Genomic DNA, 12,763 nt, shown 5'->3' with positions numbered 1-12,763 from the left:
AAATTGCATAGGACAATGTTCCATGTGAATTAAATTCTTGCCACTGATTTTACAAATCATTTAAGTGATGGTAGTGTCTGCTGTTTTAAGGGATCATAATTCAAAGATCATGCATGTTTTCTTCATAGATGCTAAAGCGGGTACGTAACTTATCCGATTAGAAAATCATTTTTTATTCAAAGACTGATGAAGCACTATTACAGGAATATTTGCTTAATACAAAGCTTGCTGCATGTATCACACCTTGAGTCATGCAGGTCCGACCTGGAAGGCATCCATTTATTTTAATATTAAAATGCATAACCATAAAGAGCAGGTGAATTCAGGATATTTTTCTTATATAAAATACCCAGATGAGTACTAAAATCTTTTTTTGAATAGGGATTCTGTAGTGAAATTCATGTCAAACATATCTTTCCAGTTGCTTTTATCACTGAAGTGATTTCTCTCATATTTCTGATATTTAATCCATTCCAAAACAGTATATCACCTTAGAACATGCATTGGGAATTAAGCATAGTTCTATATGCTGTTCTTGACAGGGACATTTTCATACCTGGAGACTTTCTGGTTTTGGTCTGCCACTTCATATGTACGTGTTGAAGTTTTCTGTATTTTGGGTTTATACCTTCCTTTTTCTTACCAGTTTCTTTTTCCTATCAAAGACAGCTTTCACTGATACCGGTCCTGTTTCCTCTATCAATACCGTATTTATTGTAACTCATTCTCCACCTCTGGACTATTAATCTCTTTTATCCTGATAGACCCTTTAAGGTTAATTCTGCAGAAGGAAATTCAGACAGTGTTGATCTTCAGGAACAGGGAAGCATCTGTCTCCAAAAGTCAGTTTTCTTATCATTTAACGGGTCTAAGAATTCCTAAAGTGTCTTACATTTCCTAATTAACAATATTCTGGAAAAATGTAGACCAGCTGCTCTGTTTCAATAAATTAATCATCTTTTAAATCTTGTACAGCTTACAAACTTTATTCTTCCTTCAGCTGTCTAGCTTGAAGATGTTAATGACTCTGTCATGAGCAATTAACTGTTCAACAGGGAAATGCTGTTTGGTTTTAGATGAGAGAGGAGATGGCTTTCTGATCCAAGCAGCAGGTTTTAAATACACAAACTTTCTGTAACTACATGTTCAGATCCTTCTATAGTCAACTTAAGTCTCCAACTGCTACAGCAAACATATTATTTTCTATACATTTTATTATGGGAATGGGGTATTCCCATCAAGGACAAGACAAAGTTGTCAAAGAAGTCATCAACAAGGACAGCTTGTTGGCTTTGCCATTGATTATTCGTTTAGGCAGTTGTATCCACCAGAAACTTTCCTTTTTTTCCCCACACTTTTACACAGTAGGGTGAGTGCTGATTTTGCTCTCTACGCCCTGGAGGTACCAAGCAATCTTTCACATTCCAGTATATAATTTGCAATATGCCTCAATTATTTGCATTTGGAAGATGATATTTCAGTGATATACTGAGGTTTTTGAGATTCCTTAAACCACAGGAAATTGTCTTGTCATTTTCCAGCATTTTATGTGTGTTCTCAAAGATCTCACAATGTCTTATTTCAGTTTATATTTTTAAACTGTTTAAATTGTGACCACATTTTTGTTGCTATGGAGATTTATATATATATATATATATATATATATATATATTTTTTTTTTTCCTGAGGACAATAGTATGGCTGCTTTGCATTGGTGTTTCCAGGAATCATGGGAAACTGCTACCAGGAAATGTAGGGGATCAGTGAGAGAGATTTTAAGACCCATCATAATTAATAATGACTTTTTTCGCATAATTTCTCTATTTCTTAGCAGATTATTTGCAATTCTTCTGATTTCTGTATGGTACCAATTAGTAGTTGTAATTGCACACTGTATTAAAATAATTTATTGCAACCAAGTGTTTTCTGGCTCAGTATCAATCACCTTATCGTGTAAAGAGGCTGGAGTGCAAGTCTTTGAAGCATAATTTACTTGATCATGTATACAGTGAAAGAGAGCAGTAGAAATTCAATTGCTGATTGCAGCAGCAAGTTGTGCTGAATGGCGAAACAGGATCAGCAGTCTTTCTTTGATGAAGATGAGGGGAACCTGATGAGGGTGAATAGTAGCGTTGATCCCTAATGGGGTGGGAGACAGACCTGGAGTGCTGCTTTCGTCATTCTTCCTTTGTGCCTGTTATTGCAAGGTGTGTGACAACAATTCTATTCCTTTGTGGTATGTCTTTTGCACTTTGAGGCTAAATGAGATGCTTTGCATGTGTTCGGTACATGCATTTTGTTCTCTTCGTTATGCGAATAAATAGATTCTACTCTACAGGTTACATTTCTCCGGTGACTGGTAAATGGTGCCTCATGATTTGTGTTCATACACTCTCAGGCCTCTTTATCATCCTTTGCCTGGGCTTTCAAGGCTTCTGCTTGTCATCTTTTTATTTACTGGTTTTCTGTACATAGATAAAAGGTCATTTCAGCCAAACCTGCTTCTTAATATCTTTGGAAGGGGCACACAAATCAGTTTAATCTAAAATGTCCTCCAATGCATAAAAATAAAAATGTAACTACAACACAAAGCAATTGAAACTACATCACAATCTGCTCAGGAAATGTTTCAAAATCATTATAATTTATAATAATTATAGATTATTCTTGAATAATTCATTTTTACTTTTCTAAGACTTTTTTTTCTTTTGCATATTTTACTAACATTTTGTTGTAAAGAGGAAATTACCTATAAATAGGCAAAAAGCATAAAAATAATTATTTGGTCTAGTACCCTTTTTTTCTTTCCATGTAGGCAAAAGAAATAATAAGACACATAAATTGCTCCCAGTCAAGTAGTGGTCAACTACTTCTCAGCAATTATCAGGTTCCCTTTGGGTATCTGCCTCTTACTCTGCAGCTGATGTTGATAATTAGGATAGTAACAGCTGTACAAACCCTAAACACCGAGGAATATTCTTCAGGACATTAATGTTTATAAAAAAATAATTAATTTTATTCAGGTTATATTCAGCTATCAACTTCTGAAAACATTAACAGAGTGTAAATGGCACTTCCATTCATTATGATGTTTTTCCATTTTAGAGATACAGAAACTGGAACATGACAATGGGGGTTGGTTTGGCTTGCTCAGAGGTCCCATGCAGCTCGGTAGCAGGTGTTCTAGGGCTTGGACTTCTTGAGTCCAGACCCAAGCTCATTTTTCAGGGTCGTTGGTTTTATTGCTTTTTCCATTGTCATTAAAAGAAAAACATGTTCCGCTTAGGTAGTCTGAGCCAGGCTTTGTGAGGAGGAAACCATATGCTTTGTATTTTATTCTGTCTTTACCTCATACAAAAGAGTAAATAGATGCCGTGCAATAATAACCTGAGCAAGCATACATCCTGAACCCCTGGTCCTTAAATCTGTCTGTTTTCTTAGAGGAGCAGTGTGAGGATCCTTTTGATCATATTCATCCCCTCTCCTTCTGTCTCACTATTTTAGTAGACTCAAATTGGTTCTGTTTCGTGTTTCATGCTGGTCCAAAGTAAAAAGCTTGTGTTCTTTTCGTAGGAAAGAAATTACTTTTATTGTTCTTTTCTAACATACTTGATAAATGTACTATAATAATAAGTGTAAAAACATGTTCTTTGCACTGAGCTAAGAAAAAAAAATCACGGATTTGCACAGCACTATTCAACATAGACATTTCCCTTTTATGCTTTTCTTCATCTTCTGCTCACCTAACTAGAGTATGAATGCATGACAAAGGATGTTTTGCTGCAATACATTACTTAGATGTGCTGCATAGGCATTTAGCATCCCTTTCTAGTAGTAAATTAGGATTTCTGAATTTATATGGTGGTAAATTACAGGAAATTGTTGTAGGAAATAAATTGTTACTGTACATAAATGTTGACGTGTTCTTTTCTCTGATCTTTGTGGTCATATTCTTCTTCCCAGAGTGATGCAAGACTACTAGGGTTACTTGGGACCCCTGGATCTAAAGGCCAGAAGGGAGACATTGTAAGCATTTTGGATGAAATTTGGAGAAATTTCAGAGTGCCTATCTAACCTGTCTCTGTCAACCCTAACACGTATCTGTTATTTGATTTATCACAGTGGTCTTTGAAGGAATAGATTTTAGATATTACTGTCTCTTTGATCAGTGTAGTCCAATATGCAACTCCTTGTGGCTTCCCGCAGGTGCAGCCTGTGAACCTTTCTCCTCTGATCTATGATAGCAAGAAAGGGAAACTGCATGAAGAATTATATGTGGCTTCTAGAACACTGAGGAGAAGTCAAATGAGCTGACCTGCTGGCTGGGGGGGAAGACTCTAAGAAAGTGAAAATTCAGAAAATAATTTCATAATAAATCATGAATATTTAAAGCAGGTTCTCTGTAACAGTGGGGCTTTCTGAACCAAAACTACTTACAGTCATCCTATGAAAGTTACGTGGAGGCCAAATTCTGAATCCACTTCCCATTACATTATGTTGTTTATAGACATCTGTCTTTTTTAAACAGTGGAAGAATTTTTTACAATTGGATGCCTTTTAAACTTGGAAGAAAATAGGCAAATGCTCTGGTATGTCACAGCATAACTGAGAAGCCTGCAGATCTGCTAATGAAAACAGTGATTTAAATTAATTTGAAGGTGATTGAATCTCAAATTTCTCTGCAGAAAAGTTAAGATTTTTAAGATATTTTTAAGAACTAAGCACAGTTATAGGAGAGGAGGGGTTAATTTGCATTCTTTAGATTATAAGAAGTTTGAAATATAACTGATTTCATTTAAAGGGTCAAAAAGGAGAACTGGGAATGACTGGTGCAAAAGGAGAAAAGGTAAATTAATTCCTTGTGTGTTTGTGTGTGATACTAGAAGGTGGCTGAGCATACTGATTACGAATCAAATTTTGGAAAATATACTCAGGATCAAGAAAATATATTTGGGCATAGGAAAACCTGTCAGTATCTGAATGTCCTTAGTAATTTTAATTTACTCAGGCCTTCCCTTGAGAGAATATTTATGTATACAAGTAATTTTGCTTGTTCCAACAGCTCACGAACTCCTTAACTTTAAACAGATTCAGACTTCTACTGAATGCCAGTTTAAAATTATGTTTATATAAGTTTGAGATCAGTAATTGCCTCATGAATTAATTGCCATTCATACTTTTACAAGTTACAAAGGTAATCTTCCAAATCTATATGAAAAAGTGGGAGTCTTTAAATTATTAAAATTTGTAAATAAAATTCCTAATTAAATATCTTTTAGATAAAGCTTAGATTTTCCAGAAAGATTTGAGGGGGAGGGATGTTATTTGGTAATAGATGTATATTGTGTATTTTCTAGGAACATGTAATGTACCCAGTTCCTCATAACAGGCATTTTGCCATTCAGCTTTTAGGCTTTCAGCTGGTTTCTTTGGTTGTATCCTTGTGCATAAACAGTTTTCAAATGTCAGAAACTTTTTTACTCTGTCAATACATCAAATTCATGATTTTGTGTGCTATAAAGCACTTGGGTTTGGGAAGCTGTCAGATTTTTACATTGCTGTAATGCATCATCACTCTCTTTTTAGTTCATGTTCCTGACCCTTCCCTGTGCTTCTGCTTGAAAGGATCATGCATGTCACAATCTTGTCATTAAATAAACATCATTCCTCAAGTAAACTTTTTAATTCCATGTACTTACATTTTACATAGATTAAAAAAAAAAAATTTGAAACGAATCTGTGTTAACCTTTTTCCTATGTTTCCATAGGGAGAGCCTTCTGAAAAAGGGGACAAGGGAGATCCAGTAAGTATAGCTGATTTTCATTCTGTGTTCGTGCTGTAATTCTTTTATTTTTACACTTTATTTAGATTCAGTCATTATGTAGGATAGCATATTTATTGTCTTCTTCTTAGATGTGCATCAGCTTCATAGAGGTTATAAATAAAAAAACGGACATGCTCTGTTCTTCACCATTTCTGTAGCTGGTGCACGGTCCCTGAACTGAGTTTAAAGTATACACTTCTTTTGCTGCCTGAAGGTTCTTTCAGCTCTTTCCCAAAATTATATGTGGACTGAACTCTATTAATTTAATTGTTTTACCTGTTTCCAGTGTGGAATTCAACATCAGGCAGTTTTCTTATACCTATTTTATCTGTGCATAATTTTTTTTTTTATTTTAGGGGATATTTTCAAAAACTGCATTCTTTAAGGGTCTTTTTACGTGTGTCGCTTATTTTTAATTAACTGTTATCCTCTTTTGTGACATTTGACCAAAGCTAGTTGTGTTGGCTAATACACAAGTGAAGGTTGCTCAGATACTTGTAGTTAGCATATTACAATAACCTAAATAAGGCATACTATAATAATGTGTGGTTGTGGAGATGAAAGCTATGTCACCAGTAGGATTTAGTGGTGAATAATAGGCTTCAGACTGGAGAAGCTCTTAAGCAAATGTTGATGTTTTCAAACAATTTTTGTTTAAAACAGTAGGAAAATATACAAACATAATTAGTTTGAAAGAAGAATGCCTTCCCAAGTTTACAAAAGGCATCAGAAATTCTTAATGCTTTCTGAATATTAGTTAAGTTTGCAAACTATATTACAATATTTTAAGGTAGCAAAATAAACCAAAGTTGATCTTAGTTAAAGTTTTAACTTCTTATGGTCATACCTGCTGTTTTCAGGGAGAAACTGGAATGGAGGGATCAAAAGGAAATAAGGTATTTTTTTTACTTGTACACACTATATGCGTTGCTGGTGTACATAGCTGGGAGATAAACCACTAAATTTTGATTTTTTATTTTTTTTTTCCCTCAAACAATATCATTAGGGTGAAACAGGAGAACCTGGACCACCTGGTCTTATTGGAAATCCAGGACCAATGGTATGTGACAAGTATTTTTGCAGTATGAACAGCCATTGCATTGTATGTTATATAAGAGGACTCAGAATTACTTCTTTAGCTGGTATGGGAGGGCAGAGTATGCAAATAGTTTACATGAAAAGTTTGTGAGTGGATCATGGCTATTTTACCTTTTGTTCATAAAATTATTGTTGATCTCAACATCACTCAGCAAGGAATATTTGTGCAAAGCTCAAATGTTATTTGGTCACTCAAGAATATGAGCACTCATTTTGCAATTACAAATCTCCTGGTAGCTGGGTGTATTCTGTTTAATCACCAGTGAGGCAAGGAGTAACCACTGCCAGTACATCAGTGGTTCCTATGTTTAAAGATTGCAGGTAGTAGTAATTGCCTTTCTTTGAAGAAAGTAACTGAAGCACCATGAGGATCTCTCATGATGCCTTGAATTGGATCAAATAAAGGTAGAATTGGAAACTGTGAAAATGTAGCCTCTACCCAACACTGTTTTTGTTGGATATGATAGTACCCAAGTTCCTTAGATCACCAAAGCATTCCTGGTGGAGAATAGATGCATCTAGAGTCCAGAAAACAGTGGTCTTAAAAAGGAGTCTCCACTCTAACTCCTTAGACTGCTCTTTGGAGGCTCATGTCCCTCCTTGGTAGGGGCTGCTGAAATAGTTGTTGTTACTGCAGTGGAAATCTAGGTTGCCTTCACACTGTATACCTTCCTGAAGAGGCTCACAGAGATCCAAAGGATCATTCGGGTTTGCAATAAGTCATCTTTTTATGTGTACATCACAATCCTCTTTTTCTTCAGCGGTCTTTATTCTTCCTGATGAGATCTATTCCAAAAAGAGGAGCACTTATAATGTAGTTCAGAAATCACTTCTAGATCTGTCCCTTGTGGAAGGAAATCTCCTTGTTTTACCCCTTTTGATTTGTCTTTCCATTTAGGCTGTGCCTTTGTACTTATTTACATTTGGTTTGTATACATACTTTGTATTTTGTCTGTATTAGTCACAAAGATTTATTGGATTAAACATTAGATTAAGGGAGACTAAGTGAACTCTGTACTTCTTAATCCATGTAGAAGATAATTCTTATTGCCAGGTGTTTTCATTTATTTCTATATACGAATCCTTAATACTGAATTAAAACAGGTTTATTGCCTTCTACCTCATACATGTACTATATCATTTCACAGGGATTGCAAGGACCTCCAGGACCTGTTGGACCCAGGGGACTGCCAGGAGAAGTGGTATGTATGGTGCAATTTCACCAAGATGTACTACAAGTGTGGTGTGTGATCAGTTACCCAGTGAAGCTGTACCGCAGAAGTTATCATAGGTGCTGCTTTTGTGGGTGGTACTATAGCAATCAGCCATTGAAGCACAGTAATACGAGATGCCTCAGGATAGAGTTCTGCTGTTTCCTTATATTCTTGTCCTTGTGTTACCATCTGCACAAGTAAGGATGATAGTATTGATCTGCACAGATAATTAACTCTACAAAAAATCACTCTTATCTCACAAGAGTAGGTGAAAATTGAAAGAATCCCTAGCAAAGTTTTAATAATGTTATATTGTACACTGGAAAGGACAGTGTGTGTAGAATGAAGTGAGAAGAAACAGGGAAAATAGAGTACCCCAAGGATTTAAACACGTGGCCTTCCTTATTTCTGGCTATGGTTTTGTATTATTCTGAGTTGTTTTACTTGCTGTAAAAGGGGTAAAGATTAGTAAGATGAACAGAATGAACAATTATGTTTATTATCTTAGTGTTTACTTCAAATTGATGAGTAAAACTTATATTCAGAGTAAGACATAATTCTGTTAAAACTAGGGACAATATTAAAATCTATAGCCAGAGAGTGGAAGTATTGGTTGGAAAGAATTAAATGGAAAACCCCCTTTTTAATTACTCTTGGATAGATTAAATTACTAAAATACTTCTGCAGGAAGTGGAATGAGGGATTGTTATTATTGTTGATTGCTATTCCAATTTAGTTTTGCAGTGGGTCACTCACAGTCATGAAGTGCCTAAAGCCATTATATGGCTGCCATAGGTGAAAAATAGCTTATTTTGTGAACACTGACAGGTGACAGATGATGTGTGTGTGTCCATGGGAGAATGTCAAAACCTGAATTTTTGAACTCTCAAGCAGAAGCCTACTACTTGTAGGGCTGAGGGTGCCTTCAAGAATAAATGGTGCCAATATAGAAGGGTTCCTCAAAGGAAAGAGGTGGTGTCTCAAGGAAGAAGGGGAAGATCTTGGCTGAAGGAAAGCTCCTAGAACTGGGAAAAGGTTGTAGAGATCAGGGTGATGCATAGAAACAATTGCCAACACCTGAGGCTGTTAACTGTGAGCAGCTGCACAGCACAAACCAAGACAGCTTGCTGCCCAACCATTCCAGATGAGCAACAATCCTTCTGCAGGAAAGGGAAGTCAGGACCCAATGAACATACACAATGAAACAAAGGAGAGTGAGAGTCTGAGATACTTAAGAAGGGTAAAATCCCTCATCTCAGTAGTCCTTAAGTAAACTCCAATATCCAGATGCACTACAGGCCAAGTAGCATCAGAAGCAGGATACAGGTGGTTTATCAAACATCAATATCATGGCCTGCTGAGGGAGGGTCCCCCAAGAGTAGTGGAGAGGATGGGACACCTCAGCAGTTTTGACAGTTTTATAATTTACTGTGGAAATTATTGGTATTCTTAATAAAATGCTTGACACTATAGTTGGTTGAATAACATTGAAGGGTTATAGGAAAAGTTTTCTGTATTTGTTACAGCATAGTAAGAGAACACAGTTTAACTTTCCTTATTATTTAAATAGCTTTTCTTTATATTTTAATCTATTTCATTTTTCCGCTTTTATAACAAACCCTTCATGAAGAGGGCAAGGGAAAATACTGAAGTTAAAATCAAAATGTGAAAGATGAGAAGGTTTAGATGAAAGGAAGGAGTATATTTATTTTGCTGAAAATATTTGACTGTCCATTAAATATCTAAAACGTTTTAAAGGAATTTGATGGATTAAGTAATGTGCAGAAGTAGAAATTCATTGAGGCTATTAAGATACAAATGTGAATAATCATCTAGTGTATGAAATCATGCAGCCCTTCATAGGCAAAAAGTTGAGATACTTCTTTAAAACTCAAGTTTGTACCTGCTACTGCCTTCCCTGAAAAAAATATTGTTTTTCAGGGCTTGGAATTATTTTGAAATTTAAGAAATAAACTTGTCAATCTCTGTCATTCTACCCTGATAGAGTCCAGAAAATAATCTTGATTATTACATTTCAACTTAAACAAAAATGATTCATATATTTGATTGAAGAAGCATTCATTAACTCGTACTCTTTAACATTTTGGATCACTACTAATGCACGGTAAATAATCCAGTGTAAACACATTTTCTTCTGTAATTTTAGATAATCTTTAAGGGAATAGCTATTAAAGTGTACATTTATATTTTTATTAATTCCAGGGCTTACCAGGAGAGCATGGGGTACCTGGAGACCCAGGAGTTAAAGGAGACAAGGTATGTTTTATTTCGTTTTAATTAAGCTCAATATGTTAAAGTGTATTAGATTGTCATATCTGAAGTAAGCTTCTGTCCTTCTGTAGTGCAGTTGTGTGGCTGCTTTATGAACTGATTTTAAAATATGCAAGCAGCATCCCCTTGTCTGTTTCTTGGAGATGCTGCAGGCTGATTTGGCAGCCCAATTGCTCTTTAGATTCATAATATCAGTAATGTTTCAAGGAGGTTGCACTGGGCTCTTCCATCAAATCTGTGCAGTGCAGAAATGTCAGTTCAGGTCCTGAGCACAGAACAGCCTTTTCAGTGTAGTATCCTAACCAGACTAATGTGTAAAATCCCACTTCACAGTCAGACACATTCATCTTGGCAGAGCACCGGGGCAGCTATACGCTCTCAGGTGCAAGCCAAGGTTGGGATCTCTTTATGGCATTGAATTTTGCTGTGTAGAAATCCCTTAGTTAGAATTCAGCTGCATCAGCAAGAGTTAAAAATGGTATGTGTATATATGTTGAATGTAGAGAATGGGAGAAAAGGAGATATACAGGCATTTTGTGAGCTCTGTGCTGCATTATGATATTTATAGATTGTGGAGTACAAAGGAAACTAATAAAATCCATTAATAGTTGGAAGAAGTGAGCTGATGAAAAGGTAGGAGAAGAAAATGACTGTGGAACAATGACAGAAACGTATTTGCCTTGCAAAATGGGAAGTAGTGGATTCAGAAAGAAACACAGAGAATGGTGCAGGCATACATGAAAGACAAGAGGACAGCAGACTAAAAGGTACAAATTCACCTGTGTGAGCACAAGGGGTTGTAGAGATGTGGCACAAGAGACGCTGTGTACATTGAAATGAGAAGTAGAGGTGTAAACAGGAATACAGTGAAAACCAGAGTTGCAGCACTAGGGATAGAGAGCTGGAGAGAAACATTTCAAAGCTGTTATTGTGGTTAATTGGCAGGGTTTACTGACAACGTGTGTACTAGGGGCCTGGGGACAAAGAAAAGTAGATACATTGCAAGCATGGAAAACAGAGAATGCTAGTTGCTGTTAGTGGTTGTGTTGTCCATGCCTTTTCTTTTTCTGTAACGCTTTGAAGGAAAATATGGGATTTTTTTTTCTTCTCACAGTACTGGCACTTTCTAGGATAATATTTAGAGTTTTTTCATAAAATTCTTATGTCTTGATTAGTGATTCAAATTTATCTTGTAGGGAGACCCTGGTGGGATTAGGGGACCACCTGGATATCCAGGTCCAAAAGGTGATGTGGGGCCTCCTGGACCAAGTCTACCTGGAATACCCGTAAGTCCATGATTTGAGAAGGCTTTTATGATTTCATTTCTTGTAGGGAGGGACAAATGTTAAAGAATTCTCATTGCACAATGAAAGATATCAGAACAAGGTGGTTTTTTTGATGTAATTCAAAAACTGAAATATACGTTATAGTAGTATTGTAAGTGCACTGAAATATAGTCCAGAAACAGTGCAAGACTCACACATGCTCCATGTGACGGTGGTATTAACAAGGAAGACATATATAAATCTGTGATAGTTTATTTATAAAGGATGACTAATTTTGGCAATAAAATTCAGCTAGTCTCTTTGATGTCAAAGCACAATTTTTATTTTTTTTTTTAATTTTTATTTCTTTTTTGTTTCTTTCTTTTTTTTTAGGGTCCCATTGGTATTCCTGGAAACCCTGGTCCACGGGGACCAAAGGTATAAAAATATATTATTTCTCTTAAAAAAAAAAAATTGATAATATGCTAGTTTACATTTTTCAGACCTGTTGTAACTGAAAGCCTTGTACCCTTCTCAGGGAGAAAGAGGACTACCTGGTGTACAAGGAACACCTGGGGAGATGGGCCCCCCCGGAATAGGCATTCAGGGATCACCAGTAAGTATAACAACCCCCAGAATTTGGGCTTCTCACTGTGCATTACTGAGAAACTGCAACAAGACTGCGTAGTAAAAAGCCATGCCATTAAATCCTTTCTGACTTGACTCCCAGCTCAACATCCTTTCCCATTATCCAGACCCAGAAAGATCTAGTGCTAAGTGACAAATGGAAGCCTTGGAGAACTGAAAGGGTCAATAGCTATTTTACAGATGAGCTTCCTAGTGATGATGTTTGAGATATCTTCAGACTGTGTCTGTTTCTAAGCAACAACTGTTAGCAGTTGTCAGCAAAACCAGCCTGAGCACTGGTACAAGAGAAGACGTATACTCGACATTGTAGATGATGCATTTTGAAATCCATGCTGGTACTGGAAAAGGCGAAGAGATGTGGAGGAGATGTAGAAGGCTTCACATCAGCTCCTAACTTTTGCATTTGTGATAACTGCTAATT

At 36.2% G+C, this 12,763-nt stretch overlaps 1 protein-coding gene across 1 annotated transcript in view; it reads left to right on the top strand.

Moving 5' to 3' along the window:
- COL19A1 (collagen type XIX alpha 1 chain) overlaps positions 1 to 12,763 on the top strand; it is a gene marked incomplete at both ends in the record, with an annotated part of 187,590 nt that overhangs the window by 136,089 nt on the left and 38,738 nt on the right. The window contains 10 exons of the mRNA XM_082048168.1: positions 3,964 to 4,026; positions 4,802 to 4,846; positions 5,769 to 5,804; positions 6,686 to 6,721; positions 6,832 to 6,885; positions 8,072 to 8,125; positions 10,361 to 10,414; positions 11,626 to 11,715; positions 12,088 to 12,132; positions 12,233 to 12,310. Of these exons, the coding sequence (XP_081904294.1) occupies positions 3,964 to 4,026; positions 4,802 to 4,846; positions 5,769 to 5,804; positions 6,686 to 6,721; positions 6,832 to 6,885; positions 8,072 to 8,125; positions 10,361 to 10,414; positions 11,626 to 11,715; positions 12,088 to 12,132; positions 12,233 to 12,310 (555 nt within the window). The remainder of the gene's footprint in view (positions 1 to 3,963; positions 4,027 to 4,801; positions 4,847 to 5,768; positions 5,805 to 6,685; positions 6,722 to 6,831; positions 6,886 to 8,071; positions 8,126 to 10,360; positions 10,415 to 11,625; positions 11,716 to 12,087; positions 12,133 to 12,232; positions 12,311 to 12,763) is intronic.

Source organism: Streptopelia decaocto (assembly GCF_964273445.1).
Source record: "Streptopelia decaocto genome assembly, chromosome: 3".
Taxonomy (NCBI): Eukaryota; Metazoa; Chordata; class Aves; order Columbiformes; family Columbidae; genus Streptopelia; species Streptopelia decaocto.
This window is presented reverse-complemented; position numbering and strand designations above follow the sequence as displayed.